General features: G+C 36.0%; 1 protein-coding gene across 1 annotated transcript in view; it reads right to left on the bottom strand.

Annotated features, from left to right (window-relative positions):
• LOC139144501 (hyalin-like) overlaps positions 1-22094 on the bottom strand; it is a 57005-nt gene extending 34911 nt beyond the window's left edge. Inside the window, exons 1-2 of the mRNA XM_070715199.1 lie at positions 22043-22094; positions 19745-19942 (exon numbers count right to left, since the gene is read on the bottom strand). Coding sequence (XP_070571300.1) covers positions 19745-19942; positions 22043-22094 — 250 coding nt within the window. The remainder of the gene's footprint in view (positions 1-19744; positions 19943-22042) is intronic.
• Between the last annotated feature and the right edge of the window lie 1962 nt (positions 22095-24056).

Here is a 24056-nt window from a genome sequence, read left to right as displayed (position 1 = left end):
ACTTGCACTTTAGGGGTATTCAAATGAATACGGCCGAGTGAAGATATCTCGTAACCTTCAAAAAAGACGAGTCATTTTCATTATTGTATTTTTAAGTTTTTAGCCATTAAATTTAGGTACGATAACAGTTTTGCCAAAAACAAACACATATTGAATTGTTGCGAGTATTGCTTGCAGAGCACTGTATACAGGTCAGTGTATCATGGTGATTGATGTACGCCGATTTTCCCGATAACGAGTTTTATAATATGCCACATACTCATTCCGTGTCACGATTCGCCAGAATACGTCACATGACGAGAAAATATATACGTCTAGTCCCCACCGGATCGATAAAAGTGACGTCAGAGGGTATTTTTTTAGAACCTATTTCCCTAGGGAAATAGTTCTGACCAAATTTGGAAAAGTGCCTGCTCACGTGACCGTAGTGTCGTCTGCAGCTTTGCAACATTGTGCACGCGGCTGAGGTGACGAACCATTTATAAAGCAGATTTTCCAACATTTTCCAACATTCAAACAGCGTAGGAACTTGAACAGCTCATCGACGGAAAAGATTAAAGTGCAACTAAAGATGTCGCTAGGTATGTTTAGAATATTTTTTGAAAGAAAGTGGTACCACGTTCAACTGAAACCGCTGTGGAAACATCGCCCAGTAAACTTGTTACAATGAATTGTTGCAGTGCAAAATATCAAAACACATTAAAAACTATATAACAATACAACATGAGCATGTGGGGTGTTATAAAACACTTATAGCCTGGTCTTTAATCGGGCTATAGCGCTCGTCTATGACCCCTCGTGGCCGTGTGTTACCAGAAACACAATGCTTTTTCAGGACCACTTAGGAGCGTCCACATATAATATTTTAAATCCAGTATTTGACCTGACAGTTTCCAGAAGCGTTTCAATAGCGATCTTTCACTAAACGAACGTGGAAAACGGACGAGAACGTCGTATTTCCAAGCATGCCATTGGTCCGCTTTCGTCACATTTGCATGTCTCATCGCAAATTCTGCAACCCGATTGGACAGTAGCCTAATTAATTAGTACCGACGAGGACTCTTCCGTTCCTTTCGTCGTCTCTCGTCTCATTATAATATTCGGGCACTGCTTTGTGTCACGGACAAGACAATTGACAGAAATAGTTGCAAAAAGGGACCGTTCATTGATGCGGTCGACGGGAGGGGATAAATTGTCATGTTAGGGTATATATTTGGAACCTTGGATTGGCGGTGAGATTTTTAGATGATAGGGTTCACATCGTGAGGAGCACGATTTCCACAGGCCAGGAGGTGGCATAAACCATTCATTTTTGCTAAGATAAAAATACCTATTACACGCACAATATACGGTGATAGTAGCGATGGTTTTAATTCACTGATATATTAGTAACCAGGCAAAAACAAAACAAATAGACAATGATGCGGGATTTTCCCTAGCGACGTCTTCGCAATAAGGTAATGTGGCGCTAGGCGAGAAAGGCACACACATCGGCAACTACAGGCATGAACCAACGTGGCTGGCGGTACAGTTCTTTTGTGGCTTTATAGGTCTTGAAATATGCTATCACGTGCTCCACGTTAATGCGACACCGATTACGATTGAATATTATGCAATCCATTCGATTCTCGCCTACAAGTTGACTCGCTAGAAACTGTCAGAAGAGGATACTTGTTCATGTATCCATGATCAATAAATATATATCATTCGGAATATCCGATTCCAGTCCAGAGCCGATGCCTGGCAGCAACTGAAATTGTCCGTAGTCATTTAAAATGGTCCCAAAATCCAGACTGCAGATATATTATATTCCCCCTGTTGTCACAAATTAATTGGGTGCTCATCGCATGACACGAGAATGTCCGCTGTAAAAGTTGTGTTGTGGTTCCGTTGTTGGACGATATATTGCGTGCAACATACCGTCTATGATGCATATTGCGTTTGGAAAAAACTCCCAGTGTCCTCGGAGAGTTTCAATGTCCTCCCTTGAAAGCCATCTCACTATTCCTCTGAAATAGTGCCACAACAAGGGTACCAAATGGGTAATTTCTCTGGAAACGGTTTATATGCTAACTTGAAACCATGATGCCAGTGTATCTTCATTTAGGTACTTTCTTAACCAGATCAGTACCAGTAAGATTCGATTTCTTGGTGTCATCGCTCGACGCTCAGAACAGTTTAACCTTGGATACAGATCGGTGACAATCTGATTCAAAGACTCCTCAGTTTCGCCAGTTTGCATCCAGAACAATGCAATGAAGAAATACATCTTATTTTTTAAAATTTGATTTAAAACAGGTGATAGATATGCAACGTAATTTTCCAAGACTATAGGCGCCGTGAATGTATCAAGGGACGACTCGAGTTAAACAGCCTACAATACTTGTAACACCCACATGCTTTCATAGTGACAAATGCCTAGAATTACAGGAACACGATGGACAGGTTTGCATTTATATCGACACTCACTCACAATCCTGCCATCCATCTGTCGTGGCTAAGCTATTCTCTGATTAGAAGGCATGAATCAAGCGCTACCGTGGCGGCAACACAGAGCAGCGGTCTGCATATTATAATGAGACGAGAGAACGAAAGAAGCGGACGAGTTCTCGTCGGCTACTAATTAATTAGGCTACTGTCCAACCGGGTTGCAGAATTTGCGACGAGACATGCAAATGTGACGAAAGCGGACCAATGGCATGCTTGGAAACCCGACGTTCTCTTCCGTCTTCCACGTCCGTTTAGTGAAAGATCGCTTATGGACCGTGTGTGAACGCACTATAAAAAAGCATGTATTCAAACGGATTCCGCACGATTGTTAACGCTTTTTATTTCAGAAAAGATAAACAATGGTAATATCATCGGGGTCGCAGTATATATATCGTCGTCCGATGTACAAATAAAAACAACGTACTGAAAGTAGGTGAGTCCTTAACAAATACGTTATCTACAATGTTTGTACGACTTTGTTACTGTGTTAAAGTGTCAGTGCACCTTTTGTTAACAAAGCCGACGTATGACCCGGGTTTATAATGGTGTGTTCGAGCACTTCGTAGCATACCAGGGTCTACAAAGCTGGTATTCCGATGTTAAAGCGTTGTTAGATTAAAGGCCATTGGTGCTACAAAACTATAAATGTATATTGTCATCAAGCCGACCACCGATTTCTTGAACACCGTGTAGAAAAACATTGTGTTGTCGTGAAAAAGAGTAGAGCGCTTAAGACAAACAATATATGATACATATATACATACATACATACATTTCATTTTAATACTTACTTTCATTGTAACCGAGATAATTCCCTCGTTTTTTATTCAATGATATCGACGGGTACATCACACAAAAAGTACCGTTACGGTATAGACACTGTGGTGTGCTCTTGCATTCATCGCAACATTGCTTGTCTGTGTTCGCAGATCCGATGTTAGGGGCTCCTACAGGTTCTATATCAGGACGTTTGTTGCAGTCTGTGCAATGAATTAAAATAATTGAAATGAACTCTCTTGTCAGCAATGTCAATATTTAATTATTTTTTAAACCAACTGGTTTTTATTGACTCAGGAAAATTATTGATAAAAGAGAGTAATTACCGTTCTCACATATTCAAGCCAAGATTGTTATGTTTTGACTAATATGAAGCTGTTTCTTGTGTTTAATCGTCACAACGATGCGCGCCTATGTCATCAATTTTTATTTTTTGGAACCTTTCTTTGGCTTCGATTTTCGATATGCTTGTCAATGTACCAGTGAAAATGTAACGGTGAAAAATGGGTATAATCGTTATAGTCTGAAAAAATATATCAAATTGGGGAAATTTTGAGTCACTGAGTTAAGTCGCCAAATATACGGTTCGTACTCATATAATAGACCCGACAGCCTGAACTTTCGATACACTAGAATAATGTCATTCCCAAGACGTATCTTTTTCACTGTAACAACGGGACTCAAGTGCTGCGTCTAGTGCAAGAAAGGGAAAGCAACTCCTCACATCATATCTTGGTTATTTGCATTTTGTGCACGATAGCGTGCATTTTATAATGCATTTTGTGTTTTGCTGGTTTGTGTATAGGACATCGATACAAATAGCAATCTCAGTATCATGTAACTTTTTCTTTTAAAACGCAGAATAGTATATATCTCACGTCGAAGACATGGCATGAGAAACTATCAGAAATCGGTGAGATACAAATGAAACCGTTAGATAAGGAAATGGTACAGCTTTAATTCTGAACACTAATGAATAAATAATAAGGAAGCGTCAAAAATTAGTTATCAACAAGCAATACAACACAGAGTTTACAACATACTTCTAAGAACAAACAACAATTTGAAAGGAAATGTGTAACCTTATAACAGAAAAGTACAATGCAAAACATATCAATGACCAATAATTGCCGATTCCAATCTAGTAAACAAATTGCGAACATTACCATGGACACAGTAATACAAAATTAGACGTTCTTACTGCTCGAAGTAAATAACAAACTTCACAGCACCACTGTGGGAAAGCATTGTAACGCATATAATTAGTCAAACACTCCGCATAATTGATCAACTGAAAACGAATTTTAGGCGACTAATGATAAAAGTCTACCAAATTTTCGGAACATGTCACGCTTATGTTTCGGGTTCTAAAGTGCTGAGAGATACCGTGGAAAATCGTAATACTTTTGGTAACTGGAGCAGACACCAAGTTGCCAGTTGTACCCACTACTTCAGATCTTTATCACAAATTGAAAAGCGGCTCACCATAAACGAATGTGCAGAATGTTAGAGAATGTCTCGCATTGGTCCACTACTCTCTCTCACTTTGTCTCCGATATTTTTTCCGTTTGTACATTTCTTAGCTTAAATTATAACTCACTCATGAAATTTTATATTTAATTGCCCTTGATTTAGGTATGTTGAATGTGTCCATTCCATATGACATATGTTCGTCCCGGGTGAGGTATGTCATGTAATCATGTGAAGGACGCTATAAATGTCAGGAAAAGGTTACATTTTTTAAATCAAAGGTGTAACACTACATAGTACAATAAATTACCCACAATTATCTTTGATTTGTATCCTTGAAGGTTACTTTTCTTTTTTTCAGTTCTGTATGCAAGCAATAATGTGCAACATCAGAATAATTGATAAATAATATCTAGTAAAAGCATGTTTAGATATTTCAGTGAAAGTTTCCAAATAACCATTAAACAACCATGGAAGTCACGTTCTGTAGGTACTTCAAATGCCATCTTTTTAGGCAGCAAGTTATGACAAACTGAAGGGGTCGTTGTCAGAGAAAACGTAGAATGCAAATTTCTTTGTCATTTTCATTGGAAAAAATTAATATCTTTTTGGTTTAAGTAACAGGTGCAACTAGTCTCCCTAATTTCCATTACATTATTCTGTATGGCTGAAACATTTTCTCGAGGGTCTATGGCTGAAGACACAATCAGTGGAAATTTTACAAAAATGCTATCTCCTCTCTCAATCTTGCATCATTTTCCAAATCATTTATAATGAGAATTAAGAAGAGTGGTGTCCTTCAAAGTATGGTTCAGAATTTTTACAACTAGTCTATGCATTTGTCTACACATGGGAGACCCGGTAGACTTCTCTGGGGAATCTCTGAGGATACAAATCGCAATGAATTATGGGAAATCTACAGTACTGTGCACTACAGTCCCTTTAATCTTGCGTAAAGGCTAGGCATTGACACAGAGATTACAGCCGTGCTCGCTGTAGCTGACCAGTTCTCTACCAAAATAGCGAAATTAATATAAAATACTCATTCAAAGACACTATCACACACTGTACGCAAACAACAAAGATATGATGATAAAGATATATTGCTTTCCCTTTATCGCAAACGCATATCGTATTTCATAGAAAACGATATCGACTGAAAAACCCACTCTCTCCGAGGACAAAGAGAACGCCAGGCTGTAGAAAGGCGTATAAAGGAAAGATATCCTGAACATCGATGGGAGAATAACAGCAAGACAACTTCCTAGCCAATTTGGTAAATTGGCCAAGAAAAGAGCAAAACTTCAGAAACAGCAAAGTACATAACATCGACGTACATAACGGGTGTCACGGGCCTAATAGAAGCATCAAAACCAAATGGCCATCTTAAGGCCAACACATACGATAAAAGTGTGTTACCATATCAACCCTATACTAATCCTCAACGGAAAATAAAAAAAACACACTACAATACATCACATGAAACCAATGGATTTTTAAAGGAGGCCAACATAAGATGACACAGAAACGGAGAACAAAATAACTATATATTGCCAACAAAATGTCATAATACAGAGGAAAAGTTCAAATCAAAATTGATACAAAGATCAATCTCAGATTCATGTGAATTTTCGCTTCTATATCGCAGAATAGAATACAAATCACGTCGAAGGCATGGCATTGAGAACTCAATTTGATAACGATGAGATACAAATGAAACCGTTAGATAAAACAAGTCGTACAACCCGTGACGAATCGCGGCCATCCGTTTCACTTAATGAGATTTCCATAATGAATTTACCCAATCATTTTATAAGACTAACGTAATTTGAAAGTAGCAAATACTATCTATTCCCATGTTTAGGATGGTGCAGACATGCGCAATGACGCGAAGCAACGCCAACCCGGATTTCAAAAAGACTCCGATGCAATAATAATGATTTACAATATGTATCCACAAACTATCCAGCGGATTGAGCAGGGTTTAGCGTCAAGATACACTCACCGTTGTTTATAATAGCACAAGACATGCTGGCATAAGCTTGAATGGAGTCATAGCAAATCAAAAATGTCATCCACTCGAACCACTGGCGCACATAATCTTTGCCATTCTATGGCAACAAAACTATTTTTCGTATACGCATACGAGGGGCCAAATGTTAATCAACTAATTTGCACTTACACGCTTATTTTAGAGATAGTACAAGCGGAAAATATATATAAGACAAATTTTCATTATATTATATAATATTATATTATTATATCACTGGTATTGACAAAGCTATAATATAATATAATATAATATAATATAATATAATATAATATAATATAATATAATATTACATCATATCATATCATATCATATCATATCATATCATATTATATATTATAGCCAAAACATGGGACTATGTGCCCGAGGGCAGGTGACCATTTGCCCGACGTAAGGAGGGCAAATGGTCTCCTGCCCCGAGGGTACATAGTCCCATGTTTGGGCTATAATGTTTTTATTACATGCCTCTCTTACACAGTTTTCACTCAAATTATTTAGATTTATTGGCAAATGATAATCCAATGCTTTATTTCCATCTTAGACGAAAATCCGTTAATAATGGAACGATTTTCATCATCGAATGGCGCAATGATATATTTAAACTACTGTTATGCGGTTTATCAATTTTTTTTGTAAAATTTTCAAAACCGGATTTCCTGTGCAATACATGAAATTTCGACATTTTACATATAAAAGTTGTCAAGTTGAAAATTATGGAACGCCGTTGCTGCCTTCTGAGGTTTATTTGCTGTATTTGATGAGATGACATCAATATATGATTTAGTAATGCCTTTATATGATTAGGTTGTGTCAATATATGATTAGGTGACGCCTTTATATTATAAGGTGGTATCAATATATCATAAGGTGCCGTTATTATATAATTAGGTGATATCAATATATGATTTAGTAATGCCTTTATATGATAAGGTAGTGTCAATATATGATTAGGTGACGCCTTTATATTATAAGGTGGTATCAATATATCATAAGGTGCTGTTATTATATAATTAGATGACATCAATATATGATTTAGTAATGTCTTTATATGATAAAGTAGTATCAATATATGATTAGGTGACGCCTTTATATTATAAGGTGGTATCAATATATCATAAGGTGCTGTTATTATATAATTAGATGACATCAATATATGATTTAGTAATGCCTTTATTTGATTAGGTAGTGTCAATATATGATTAGGTGACGCCTTTATATTATAAGGTGGTATCAATATATCATAAGGTGCTGTTATTATATAATTAGATGACATCAATATATGATTTAGTAATGTCTTTATATGATTAGGTAGTGTCAATATATGATTAGGTGACGCCTTTATATTATAAGGTGCTGTTATTATATAATTAGGTGACATCAATATATGATTTAGTAATACCTTTATATGATTAGGTAGTGTCAATATATGATTAGGTGACGCCTTTATATTATGAGGTGGTGTCAATATATCATAAGGTGCTGTTATTATATAATTAGGTGACATCAATATATGATTTAGTAATGCCTTTATATGATTAGGTCGTGTCAATATATGATTAGGTGACGCCTTTATATTATGAGGTGGTGTCAATATATCATAAGGTGCCCTTAATATATAATTCGGTGATTTCAATATATGATTTAGTAATGCCTTTATATGATTAGGTTGTGTCAATATATGATTAGGTGACGCATTTATATTATAAGGTGGTATCAATATATCATAAGGTGCCGTTATTATATAATTAGGTGACATCAATATATGATTTAGTAATGCCTTTATGTGATTAGGTGACGCCTTTATATTATAAGGTTGTGTCAATATATCACTAGGTTCCGTAAATATATGATTAGGTGACATCTACATGTGAATAGGCAATGCCTTTATATTTCGAGTCAATAACAGTATATGATTAAGTAGTGCTTATATATTGTTAGATCACAGCAATATATGAATTGAAAAGGCCACTATATTATAAGGTAATGTAAATATATCATTTAGTAGCGTCAATATGTTATGTGTGCACGCCATTATTATTATGTGTAACGTCTTTATTATTATGTTTAAAGTCATTATATGATTATATAGAGGGCGCACGCCTTCGGACACTTTCTTTGAGCGTGCAAGCTTTCATTCCTTGTTCGCTTAGCCCGACGCATGAGTTCCTGAGGGTTACATCACTCAAATCACAATGGATGGAACGGATTTTACGGGAGTTGGGATTTGGAAATCTCTTGCAGAAATTCACAGACGAATGAGTCGATCCTAAAGTAGTGATCTCATCAGATGGACAGTTGGAGCGTCTTTGCGGGAGTACGATTGGTGATCGTTCAATACTCCTGTGTAAGTGCGAGAGCACAGTTGCACCGGACGAGAGTGCGGCGCAAGTGTAAGTGATCCCATCGCTGCTAGCAGTGCAGGTATACAGTCAAATTTGCGACGAAATATATCGTATTTGTTGACATGTCGTATTTCTGCAGTAAACAATGTCAGACGAGGGTGGACACGGAGAGACGTCAAACCACAGTCCATCCACAAAGGGACCGTGGTCAAACATAAGTTCGATCGTGCATAGTTGTGGAAAAGCAGCCATCTGTTGGCGTAATAGCGTGCTTCACTATGCGGATCATCTAAAGGTCAACACCGCCACGGCTTTGACCATTTGATGACCCGCATAGCGACGCACGCTTGTCTACCCCGCCAAAAGATAGCCGCGTTTCTACAACTAGATCGTGGAATGCAATAATCTTGTGTTTAGCTAAACACAAGAAATACAGCTGTATTTCGATCAGCCAAACACAAGAATGTTACCGTCCAATCCAAGATCGAACTTTTAATATGTTTGACGTCTCTCCCACAGTTGCGAGTGGAGTGATACGTACCGGCCGCCGCGTACTGTGCATAGAATAATTGTAGTACGCGGCGGCCGGTACGTATCACTCCACTCGCAACTGTGGTCTCTCCCGCCGTGTCCGCCCTCGTCTTACCATGGAGGTAGACTGTAATGGTCTTACATTGTTAACTGCAGAAATACGATATATCGACAAATACGATACATCTCGTCGCAAATTTGACTGTAGACCTGTACTGCTAGTAGCGATAGGATCACTTACACTTGCGCTGCACTCTCGTCCGGTGCAACTGTGCTCTCGCACTACCACAGTCGTTTGGAGAGCTGTTCAGCGCTGGGACTATTCGCCCCATAGACGAGTGTGCAGAAGCCAGAAATTCTCGCTTCTGCACACTCGTCTATGGGGCGAATAGTCCCAGCGCTGAATAGCTCTCCAAACAACTGTGCACTTACACAGGAGTATTCGAGAACGATCACCAATCGTACTCCCGCAAAGACGCTCCAACTGTCCATCTGATGAGATCACTACTTTAGGATCGACTCATTCGTCTGTGAATTTCTGCAAGAGATTTCCAAATCCCAACTCCCGTAAAATCCGTTCCATCCATTGTGATTTGAGTGATGTAACCCTCAGGAACTCATGCGTCGGGCAAAGCGAATGAAAGTTTGCACGCTCAAAGAAAGTGTCCGAAGGCGTGCGCCCTCTATATAATCATATAATGACTTTAAACATAATAATAAAGACGTTACACATAATAATAATGGCGTGCACACATAACATATTGACGCTACTAAATGATATATTTACATTACCTTATAATATAATGGCCTTTTCAATTCATATATTGCTGTGATCTAACAATATATAAGCACTACTTAATCATATACTGTTATTGACTCGAAATATAAAGGCATTGCCTATTCACATGTAGATGTCACCTAATCATATATTTACGGAACCTTATGATATATTGACACAACCTCATAATATAAAGGCGTCACCTAATCATATATTGACACGACCTAATCATATATTGATGTCACCTAATTATATAATAACGGCACCTTATGATATATTGATACCACCTTATAATATAAATGCGTCACCTAATCATATATTGACACAACCTAATCATATAAAGGCGTCACCTAATCATATATTGAAATCACCGAATTATATATTAAGGGCACCTTATGATATATTGACACCACCTCATAATATAAAGGCGTCACCTAATCATATATTGACACTACCTAATCATATAAAGGCATTACTAAATCATATATTGATGTCACCTAATTATATAATAATGGCACCTTATGATATATTGACACCACCTCATAATATAAAGGCGTCACCTAATCATATATTGACACTACCTAATCATATAAAGGCATTACTAAATCATATATTGATGTCACCTAATTATATAATAACGGCACCTTATGATATATTGACACCACCTCATAATATAAAGGCGTCACCTAATTATATATTAACACAACCTTATCATATAAAGACATTACTAAATCATATATTGATGTCACCTTATTATATATTAAGGGCACGTTATGATATATTGACACCACCTCATAATATAAAGGCGTCACCAAATCATATATTGACACTACCTTATCATATAAAGGCATTACTAAATCATATATTGATATCACCTAATTATATAATAACAGCACCTTATGATATATTGATACCACCTTATAATATAAAGGCGTCACTTAATCATATATTGACACGACCTAATCATATAAAGGCATTACTAAATCATATATTGATGTCATCTCATCAAATACAGCAAATAAACCTCAGAAGGCAGCAACGGCGTTCCATAGTGTAAAATAGTTCCAATTCACTTTCAGTAAGTCATGCGGCCCGCGAGTGCGCGACGTTCGATATACGAGGCATATAATATAATATAATATAATATAATATAATATAATACAATATAATATAATATAATATAATATAATATAATATAATATAATATAATATAATATAATATAATATAATATAATATAATATATCATACCAGTATATTGATGGCGCAAATGCAGCGATCTGATTGGTCGAGACACGAAAAGAACCGTGGTATATTGGCGATATACCACGGCTGGCATACGTGCGAGCTCTCAGCTTGAGCAAAAACCCGTTTTTGACGTTCAATGCCAGAACTTCAATATACTGTAATGATATAATAGCAATAAATCACACTCAGCAACGGTATACCACTCGATTGTGTGAAAGGATTGAACACATGATATGCACTTGTTGAACACCTTTAGTTTTGGCGTCCAAGGGGTGTTCAAGCCTGGAAATAACAAAACGGACCACTGATATTCAGTAAAAGTGTTTTATTCTAAAAATAGACAAAAATTCCTTGAGTAAAATACAATTATTTAGTGTAAAATGGGAAAATAAACATTGCAACTTTGTAAAGCTTGTCAGAGAAAACACCAACGGTGTTAACACCTTCCTATCAAAACATAAACAAAAGAAAGTCCTTATAAACACTGTCGATCGTTTTCAAAAAAATATGAACAAAGTAATGACAAAACAGGTTTTACTTAAATATTGTGGATTACGTTATATGTTCGTACTTGTAAAAACGTACAAAAATATCTGTTTTGAAAAAGCTCAAAATTTGGCTTACTTATTGTGTTGAAAACATGAAATGTTTACTCCGTTTTTGGAAGATGGTTTAATACATTTCCTCTTGTATAGACAATTGTAAACTTGGAAAAAAAGTTAGTCAAGGCTTCTCTGATGCACATGATGAATAGCTGTCCACACTAAAGTAAACACGACATGTCAAGTTGTCACAAAGTGTCACAGTAAGGCACAACATGCAGAAAGTGGATAAAGTGGGTCCTTTGCGGTGTAAAACCTATTTCCTTGTCCAACAAAGTCCTTCATGAATGAAAACGTCTGTTTATTTGTAATATCTATAAATAAACCCTGAAATAAATCAGTGACATTTCAAAACTCTACTTCTCTGAAATAAAAAACACATTACCTAATTTTGACTTCGTTTCATAAGTTTTGTCCTGTTTGTCAATACGCATTTGCTCTTGAACCTAACAATTGCATTCCTCACTAAAGTTCACTTCTAAAAGGAAACTGCAGTCTGAAACCAATGGCAACAACCTAAATGCTAGCCATTTCAACACCAATATAGCAATACAACAAGCGACTTAGATGTCGAAAGAGCTCGCACTGTTATGTACAGGATCTCTGACAGCTCACTTCAGATGGCCTCACCAAAATTGGGGAAATAGCTGCAAAAAAACACAATTGAATATTTCACCATGATTTGGACATATCAAATTCAGGTCATCCTAAAAAACATGTGTAGCAAATATCAAAGCTATCAGACAGGTAATTTTTTAACATATAAATATTTTGACAAAAAATTGAAAAAATTGCCCCAAAATAAAAAAAATGGCAGATTTCTTCATAACTTGAGGTTATCACATTCTAATAATTCCGTTTGCCTTAAAAATGTCTGAAGTGTCTTTTATGTCTCAAAAATACAAAATTGCATATTTCTGCATAATTTGAACGATCTAAAAAAGCTATCCGCAGAGACTTATGTCCCAAATATCAAAGCTATTCAATCAGCAGTTTTTAAGAAGATTTTTAAAGAGTATTTGACCAAAAATGACAAAAATTGCCATGAAAAATAAAAATTTGAATATTTCATCACATCTAGCACGAATTTGACGAAGGTCATTCTGAGGGACATGTCTACCAAAGACGTCAACCATAAGTATATGAGAAGAAGATTTTTGCCAAAAAATAGCAAAATTAGCCTCAAAGATACAAATTTGCGTATTTCGTCATAACTTGAACATATATGATTAGGGTAATCCCTGGATACCTGCACGCCAAATATTAAAGGAATCGTACTGGTTGTTTTGAAGAAAAAGCTTGGGATGTTAAAATTTGAGGATGGTGCCACACATTCACCTATTAGATAAGCTCTGCGTCGCTAACAGCAAAGCTAAAAAACAGTAACAAATCGGGAACAAAAGACGTGTTGATCTACAATATAATCTTAACTTTGGTAGTAGACTATGATCCACTAAATGTTACTTGAGCATGTCTTCAAAGACGTGAAGTCTCCTTCATCAGATGTAAGGGTGGAATGAAGAATTGAAGCAGAAAGTGAAAGAAAATTCAGAGCGAAAATTTCAGAAAATTCAGAAATTCAGAGTGTACATTATTTACTCTGAATTTTCTGTCGCGTTATGCTTTAATTCTCCATTCCATCCTTGCATCTGATAAGGGAGACTACACATATTTGAAAGTTTATTCTCCAGTAACATTTAGTTGATCATAACGTTCTACCAAAGCTTAGATAAATTCAGAACAAAAATACAGAAACTTATCAAAATTTAATTACTGACACTCGAAAGTTTAAATCTACATTAGAGATGAACTGATGTTCTCAAGCTTGTTTCCAGACAGCTACCTGTACACTCATCTTCTTCGATTTCTGTACCATCAGCTTCTGTAATAACTCTTCAATTACCAGGTTAATCCAACTTTTCACATACTGAAAATAATGCAACAAGAGGTAATATGGCGACATGAGACTTTAAATGAAAGACAAGGTGGCCTTATTAGGTTAAGGAAAAGGGGTGACTTTGGTATACAGTGCCTCTTTTCGATACTGTTACAAAATATGACCCTTGACCCAAGTGCGATCGATACGCCATGGCCCAAAACACCGCTGCCTATTGACAGCTAGAATAAGGTATACCAGCCACTGAAAACAAGGTTTCTTCACGTATTTTAGCTATTACAAAGTACTATACAAATAATTTAAAGGATAATAATACAGATGCTTCAAAATTTAACACCTTTTGCTATTTTGGAGAGAAAACTTACCCTTTCTGGTCTTGCTTCCGCACGATCACGACTTCAGCGTGCGTGTACAAGAAAAATTTCGCAACTTCCGTTTTGATGCATGACGGGATAAGTAAAGGCAGCAAACTTTATACCAAGTGTTGAGGAGTAGAACGCCTCTTGCATGCCGATGTTAAAATTTAAACGTGGTGGTTATCTTATATTCGTTTCACAATTTCAAAAATTAAACCCTTAATAAACGTGTAAAATTATTTTGTATACTTCCTTTTTTAGAATAAACAAGCTTTCAGCAATTTTTTAAAACTTTCTGGAAAATTCGTTACATCAAAATCCGCGTACGTTTGCTGGACAGAGAGGCAGTAGTAAATTTAATATAGCCATAGTAGTGAAAAAAACCTTAAAGATTGTTAATTGTTTTACAGCAATGTAAAATTTCTGTAATGTTGAGTTTTGAACACTTGCAGGAGATGGTTGTAAACACTTCGTGTTCAGGTTAAAATCATTGTTAATAATATGAACACTAGTGTTAACAATATATAAATACTAACCGTAAAGACGCGTTTAGCGTCCGCTATTTGTTCAGTGTAGGTGAAACAAAACTCAATACGCTTGCAAACTCCTAGACGATACTGGGTTTGACACATAGCATATTCTGTATGTCAGTGGCCATGTAAACGATGCAAGCGTGAAAGGCTACTCGAACCAGCAATAGACGGGCCAACAACGGCAGCTGTCATCAACCTTGACCGGAAGTGTTTACACAAATAACTATGGAGCCATTCAAAGTCTCGGTCCAACGTCAGCTACTGCCAACAATCATGACGACCGTGGACGCTCCGTTGATCGAACTTCCGGCCACCTAATTCTGATGCACTGACTGTAATCGGAGACAACTTTCATTCATCGTTTTCTCTACTTGTCTGTGGTTTCAGACAAGTAGGGTTGCCTTGTTAACGACACCGCAACGAAGACCCTCAAGTTTGTTGTCAATTGCACCTTTCAAGCACCCGTTTACGTCGAGTTTCTCGTTCGCCGAAATAAAATAGCTCTTGCCAAGAAGCCATCGCAAATTAAATTTATAGACACAATCATTAATGAAATTTAAACAGTTGAATAACATTGTTGAATTCTGTTGATATCGTTTGCGATTGAATGCTGTACTACTAGCGACATATTAATAATGATCTTATTGATCAGCTGATACCATGCAGCTCGTTGATCATGCTGATATCAATTCACGAACATTCCGTTTTCTTTATGTCTGGCACTTCACCGTGTCGGCTTTTTGAAAGACATGATATTAAAAGGTGATGTTTCAAGTTCGATATAGACGGTAGGGATGCACTTCCTTTTCACTTCCTTTAAAAATACATCGTTTTTAAATTCCAAATTGAACCGTGAAAGTGCTGCTCATTTTTTGTGTTGAACGTGCTTGTTCAGTGCAGTGCAGTGCAGTGCGGAGTGCGTGTAAATTTATACAGTATACAGAGTCACGGCCGATCATGCCGGACTTGCGACGCTCGTAACCTCCACAAATGTAATAATCTCCACAAATGTAATATCAACCACAATTGTAATAAAATTAACCACAAATGTAATAAAATAGTCAACCATAAATGTAACAACCCGCAACCACAAATGTAATAAACAAATTAACCATAAATGTATAAAACTCAACCATAAATGTAATAAACTTGAACTTGCGTATGTGTATGTGATCATTTGTTTATCAATGCCCTGAGTAAATAATAACTTTAATAAGACCAGTGTAATGTTATTGCATACTTTCCTGAAACTAGGTTTCCTTTCCGAAACACAGAATAGAATACTTTGAAAACGCTATCAGAAAACGGCGAGGTACTGATCAAACCGTTAGATAATGGAAGTGGAACAGCAGTTCTAGACACTGATAATTACATAATAAGGAAGCGTCAAAATAACTCGTCAACCAGTGACACCACACAAAGTTTATGACAGATGACTCAGAACAAATAACAGAGAAATATAAAACCTTATAACAGAAACTTACGACACAAAACATGGCGACGAGAACATATATTTGAATCTAGTAAAAAACAATACGAACACTACCTTGAACACAGTAGAACAAAATTAGACATCTTGGCATCCCGTGAAGGAACAAACTTCAAGTGGGACAACATAGGAATACAGACAATCTAACGATTATTCCACACAATTTATCTACTAAAGACGAATTTGAAGCAATTGATGAAGAAAGTACGGCAATTTTCGAAAAAACGCCGTTAAAGGATCGTAGTGTTATACAGTCTTCCCCACTCTGGAGTAGAGACTGTACTGATATTCATATTACAGCTGTGTCTCGCCGTGGCCAATCAGTTCTATACACAAAACAGTGAAACGTAAAATACACTTTCAAATATACGTACAAACACACTAAAACGCAAACAATCAAGATATGAATAATGTGTGGAGTTGCTTTCCTTATTACATAGATCAATATTTAAGGGCTAATTCCTCAATTGCAACGACAAAATAGATTTATTACATTTATGGTTGATTAGTATTACATTTATGGGTGTTTTTTTATTACATTTATGGTTACCATTTATTACATTTGTGGTTGGTGTTTTTATTACATTTATGGTTGATTTTTGTTACATTTATGGGCGATATTACATTTATGGGTGCATTTTATTACAATTGTGGTTGATATTACATTTGTGGAGATTATTACATTTGTGGAGGTTACAGACGCTCGCTGGCTTCAAACTCAGTTTAAATTTCCTTTTTTATTCATTTTCTACATCTACAAATTCACTTGTATTGCCAAAACTATAAAATAATAGCAGTAATGTACCACCTCACGGCCCATAATGGACGAAAGCAAACTTTGCATGACAAAATGTACGAGGCGAAGCCGAGTACATTATGGAGTGCAAAGTTTGCTTGAGTATACATATACTTGCTATACATATATATATATATATATATATATATTATATATATATATATATATATATATATATATATATATATATATATATATATATATATATATATATATATTCAGTCAAAAATGTGGTTCTCAAAAAGTACTAGTCTCATTCTTTAATATTTGGTATGCAGGTTCCTAAAACTGAATTATATGTGATATATTGAAATTATGATGGAATCTGCAATTATGTATTTTTGAGACAATTTTTTCCTCAAAAACAAAAAGCTTTGACATTTGGTACACGGGTTCCATTAGGTTTTCTTATTTATGATGTATTTAAATAATAATGAAATCTGAACTTTTGTATTTTGGGGCAAATTTTGCCGTTTTTAGTCAAAAAATTTCTTCCTCAAAACTACGTGTCTGATAACTCAGATATTTGGCATGCAGGTTCCTACAGCTGACCTTAATGTGATATATTGAAATTATGTTGAAATCTGCGTTTGTATTTTGGAGCAATTTTTGGCATTTTTGGTTACAAAATTTGTCTCAAAAACTGCTAGTGTGGTAGCGTTGATATTCGGTATACAGGCTTAAAGGGGTTATTTGTAATATGATACTTAAATCATAATAAAATTCGCAATTTTAATGGGGGGGGGGCAATTTTGATCAAAAAAATTGATTCCCAAAAACTACTCGTCTAATAGCTTTTGTTGACATGTTTTTAGGGATGATCCGAATATATGTTATGACGAAATCTTCAACCGTGTATTTTTGCACCTATTTTTGTCATTTCTTGTCAGGCCATTAAAATGAGCTATCGAATAGTTACACTTCATTCATCTATACATGTGTCACTAATAGTTATCCTACATAATAGAGCTAGCTATATCAGCCGCAAGGTCTTTTGTTGGAGAAAACCTATGATAACCGTGAGATAACATTCAATAATTTTCTACTCAAAAACCAACACACCATTTCAAGTAAAAGTTTACGCGTATTATCGTTAGTGTGTGTGCTGTCTAGAGTTCAAATTGCATGTGGACCAGTCTCTCGGTTTGGCGATCATATACGGTGCTTCTTTGGTAAAGGGTGCAAAAGTTATAGGGAAAGTGAAACATTATGCTGACAGCGATAAACGAAGTATGTATTTTTATGCCCCGATGTCAGTTAAAATAACTTGTGGATATCGTTTGTGTTAGGCAGTCATAGCCGTCTTCTACAAAATTGTATCATTATCCAGAGGCTTTCTTTTACTTGACACACGATTGGACTCCATTCGACAGAATTGGAAATTTAAATTTAAAAAAAATTATAAAAAGTGTTACGTACCCTATAGCTGAAAGTTTCAATATTAAAAATTATCCATTAAACGAATGTATTGCAAAAAGTAAAGTGGATGAGCTTGAATTTGCTAATTAAACCAACATATTACTACACTATCGAATTATCCCAAACTAGTTTCAACCGTATTTTAGTAGTTTTGAACGCCAATTGCAAGAGTAGACCTCATTATTCCATACTTGCGTTGCTAAAGTGTGAAAGTGCAACTGCAGATTTTCAAACGATTTTTGATAAACGGAAAATCGTTTGGAATCTTACTGGGCATTTATGGTAACATATAAAGTGTACAAAATGAAACACTTAAAATTTGCTCTGAAGAATTTATTTTCGCTTGTTCTCAAACCTTGCTAAAGAAAGGTGGGTCTAAAGTTGATATATTGCAAATCTCGACAAGTGGGAGGAAAAGTAACATATATTTGTGTTTATGGCACGACTGATAGTTAGTGTGTGTCTGGCTCAGGAACAACGGAACTTATTAATTTAGTTGATGCAGTTCTTAAAATCTCCTGCCCATTTCTACTTTCGTACTGACGGAATTCTTAATCGAGACACATTAATTGTGGCAAAGGCATCGTAAAATCCAATGCCATTGACACTTTGTAGGACATACCGGTATTGTAGTCGTGAATCATATTGCCACGCTAACTATCTAATAGTGAAACAAGTAGCAGTGCTTTTCGACCATAGATGTATTCTCTTTGGTGACTTATGCACGATTTTACGTCACGATTTCTTTCCTTTGGACGTTACAATACGCATTGCATAATGATCTTTACCTTCAGAACATGCAAAGTTTCATCGAAGACGTATTCTCTGCAGCACACCATTGCTTGCTGTTTGTATGCTATAATTTATTGTATTTTTGAATTTTACTCATACAATTGTAAGCGAATGATATGTCATCTGTGCAAAAATACTTAAAACGGATTAGAACTGAAACAGAAACAGAACCTTACCTGTGCGATTGGTATTGATCAGCTTCACTTCATAAATACGGTATGAAGGGTAATTTCCCAAGTCAATCCTCCACCACTTAGAAGGCTGCACATCATCAATGAGAAAGCAAGTGTTTACATCGCCATCGACAGCTGCTTCTGACAGAGCTGTTGATGAACTTGTCCATGTGGTTTTACCAGTAGCAATATTTGTGAAACCTAAAACAAAAGACAGTTAGATTTACAAGTCATCTTAGATGACACAGTCCCACTTGTTTTTTGATGCCTGATTAACGGAGAACATACCTATGTATGATGTCCAGTAAAAGTGTTTGTTATGTTAATTAAACTGTTGCCCGGTTGAAGGATACACATTTGAGGTGGTTGGCATGGGGAATGTTTAATAATATAACAGGATATAATAACGTCTTTGTAGACGGGTGAAGCAAAGTTGAACGAACATCTGTACCACATTTCATCAAATTCGATGCAGTATTTCTGGACATATACCCCTAATTACGAAAATTCATTAAATATATGCAAATCAGCAGCGAATAAAGCAAACTGCTTAACGTCTTTGAATGTTAATACAAAACTCTTAGTGATTAACATCTGTAGCAAGTTTTATCAACTTCGCTTTAGTATTTCTGGGAACATCACACTAATTAAGAAAGCTTCTAAATATGCAAATTAGTAATATTAATTAAAAAGCATAATACTTTTTTAAAATGACTTGCACATTATTACAGTACCGAGAAATAAATATGTGTGCGTAGGTTCATCAAAGTTGATGCTGTATTTCTTGACACAGTACACTAATTAGAAACGTTCATTACATATTGATTCAAGGAAACGGTACTTTGCTTTCTCTAATAATATTAATGCTAGATTATAATTCATACTTTAGTATCGCTTGAAGAGACTTCCGCTACGAATTTTTTTGGCATGAAATTCCGTAATTTCTCGATCGGATTCGATTTCATAACATACACACTTGAGATAACGAGAGACGAGGGAAAACTGTGTAGTCTTCTCTAATTAATTGCGATAGTTACTAATTAAAAAAAAAGAAGTTGCGACAAGAGTATGATTTATGTTCAACTGTTTGCACACTTACGCCCGAAATTATAACCCTAGTCCGACGATAATAGATCGAAAGACCAATATATGTAAAGAGGTTAACTTACGACTGCTTTAGATAATTAATAATATGAATCCTTATATACTAAAACGCCTCACTCTATTTATTTCCTGTATTATGTTCTTAAAAGGGCCAGGTTAGCCATAGACCCCTCGAGAAAAACGGGACAGGCAACTGCGATAGAGAACAAAGGGTCTATGGGATTAGCAGCTTGCAATCTATCTTTGAATAATTAAGAGGTGTTAATGGGTCGGGGACTGCACAAGGTCCGGTTCATAGACACGTGCATGCGGGTATACGGTAATAATGTTTTCGGATTACAAGTTATTTCGGATTACCCGCAAGTCCATTTTTAGAAATAAAAGTGTTACAACTACTTTGAGAAGGATTCGTCAAAATGGTTTTAAAGTACTTTTTACATATTGGTAGCGAGATTCGACGCAACTAGAAGTCTGCAGGGAGTCAGTATGTTGCTGTAAAGTGACAAAGTTTCGAATAGAAATCCGAAACACATACCGCTGCAGTTCCAGACTTGACAGCAGTTGACATCACAGAGTTGTTTACATTCCGCAATCGTCCGTGTATCTTCGAATTTTCCTCGTTTTTGCAGTTTTTTAACCGTCAGAATATTTTCTGTGCGAGGAGTGCTCCATGATTCGGTAAAGTATGTATGTTAACTACTGAAATGTTGTTGTTTGAAAACTGTGAACGGCCAAATTTACGAGGACAGCGTTCAGCTTTGTGTAAATGCATGTCTACCTAACTGCTTCTGAATCCATCAACCGATGGATAGTCCCGATTTATCACGAAGTTTCTCCTGACAGCGTAAGTCAGTGTTACAAATGTATTTTCTAGTACTTTGCGGATGTAAACACGCGTAGCTTATCCGAACTTTGGTGTTTCTTTAGGCTAAAACAGTACCAAAATGTTAGAGGTCGTGTATTTGAGCTCCGATGGAGTAGTCATTTTTGTGTTCCCTGATTTTCGTCCAAATGTTGCGTGACAGATGAAATAAAGGTCAGATTTTCGTTTCGCAGGACTGGGGAAGTGTAAACCTGTCTAACTTGTAAATGTTTCTTGTTATCGGTGATTTTTATGGTAGAGAATGTAAACTTATATTGTAGATATCTAGCAAGAGTTTTCTGTAGCGTCTATGGCTAAATGTACACAGTTTTTACCGTCTAGTTTTTTCCCGTTGGCTTCGGCTTGAATCCAAAATGTGATCTTCATCGTTACCAGAACATTCACCATGACTAGTATCAAAAAACCCTCAAAATTCTCTGTGTCATTACTCGGAACGTACCATGCAAGAGCAAAGTGTACATATTCAGAACGTCAGTTTGATCGTTAATGAGATTCAGTGTTAAGTACGAAGTATTGTTGTCAGGGACCGCTTGGCAAATAAACTTTAATGTATTCAAAGATAGATCGCACAAGAAACCTCAGCAGTTGCCTGTCCCGTTTTTCTCGAGGGTCTATGGGTAGCCCAGCCATTTCTTTCAACATTTTGGTCTGAGGCATGTTTCAAATATTTTATTAGACAATTCGTAGTGGCCCTCCTTTACAGCAATAATCAAGGTGAAGTTTATTACAACGAAGTTTTCACAAACAGTTCGCCAAAGTAAGCATCTGAGAATCGTGCTTTATTTCTTTGACAATGGCCATACAACATTTTTTTCGCCGCAGCATTCTCATTTCACTGAATCACTCGTCTTCATATAAAAAGTGCGTATTGAATATTCCACGCACTGCCAGCTTGGAACCGACAAATAAAACGTGCTAAAGCGTGTTTTGAAGATAGAACAAAGGCCACTTTAATTGACAGTTGACTTTCAATAAGTGTTAATTTAGTTAATTGAAAACAGGCACTCCAGAAATTTAATTAAGAGAGTTGGTTTTGATCGCCGTCATTGATGTGTTCGTTATAGGTGAATATGTACCGTAGCTTCTGAGTTGTTTGAATCGACGATCACAACGTACTGAATGTTCACTCTATTTAACGTGACAGCATTCTCATTCAAAGTTTGAGTGAATTGTCTACAAGGGCAAAGATGCTAATTGATGATATTACCCAGTCTTTGGAGATTTTGAAGGCTGCGTTGTTTTCCCTCACCTGGTACTCATTTGTTTAATGAAGTCAAATATTTCATGCAATAATTTATGCCGATCAAATTTTCGCAGTCATTCGCACTGTCATCCAGTTTCAATTGTGCCCTTAATAGAACCGAGAGTACCTTCTTTTAAGCTTTATCATTCCAACATGTATGCCATGGTATGTACAAAGGTATATCGCCGCTCTTGTATTTCTGTGAAACCATATTACCAGTACTTCGATTTTTATACAAGCCCACCCGGGTAAGGCCTATAACAAATCCAACTTTCGTACATAAAGGCGATACAAATAATCAAAACGAGTTTCAAGTGAAATTATGTCAACGTTGTCTATTCCTGTATTTATGACTCTTTAGAATTCTTCGTCTTTTAAATGAGTTGTTATTTCACAAAATCATTCATCTTATGATTCGAAGAGTTGTCGATTTTAGGGTTTATATTGGAGTTCAATAACAACAAGATATGAACCGAACGTGCTCATGTGTTTTACAACAGGTTCATTACATTGCAGTACGCTTAAGAGAACAATCAGATATCTGTCAGATGATTATATGTAGACAGATTTCATCAACTTTCGCACAGTACTCTCGAAGTTAATTGAGTAATTACAAAACTTCATATAACATGCAAATGAACTATTTATTAACTTGACACTCTTCAATGCTTCATGAGATAATCAGATATCTCTCAGATCAATATCTGTAGCACGTTTCATGAAATTTAAAGCTGCAATTTCAGAGTTATATCAATAATTACAAAATTTATTAAAGAAATTAACTTGATACCGCACAGTAATTCACGCGACGATTATATATTTACCAGATCAATTACTATAGTAGGTATTATCAATTTTGGTGCTATAAATTCAGAGTTATATCACAAATTTGCAAAGTTCATTACATATGCAAATGAACCATAAATTAACTACACACTACTGAATGCTTTACAACACGGTCAGATATCTGCAGCAGATTTCATCAAATTTGGTGCAGTTACTTCGTTATATGAATAATTAAAAAATCTCACTAAATATGCAAACGAGCTATTTTTTAACTTGACATTGCTCAACGCTTCACGTGA

The sequence above is a fragment of the Ptychodera flava genome, chromosome 11 (assembly GCF_041260155.1).
Source record: "Ptychodera flava strain L36383 chromosome 11, AS_Pfla_20210202, whole genome shotgun sequence".
NCBI lineage: Eukaryota > Metazoa > Hemichordata > Enteropneusta > Ptychoderidae > Ptychodera > Ptychodera flava.
The sequence above is the reverse complement of the archived record's forward strand: the minus strand, read 5'-3'. Positions and strand labels throughout refer to the sequence as shown.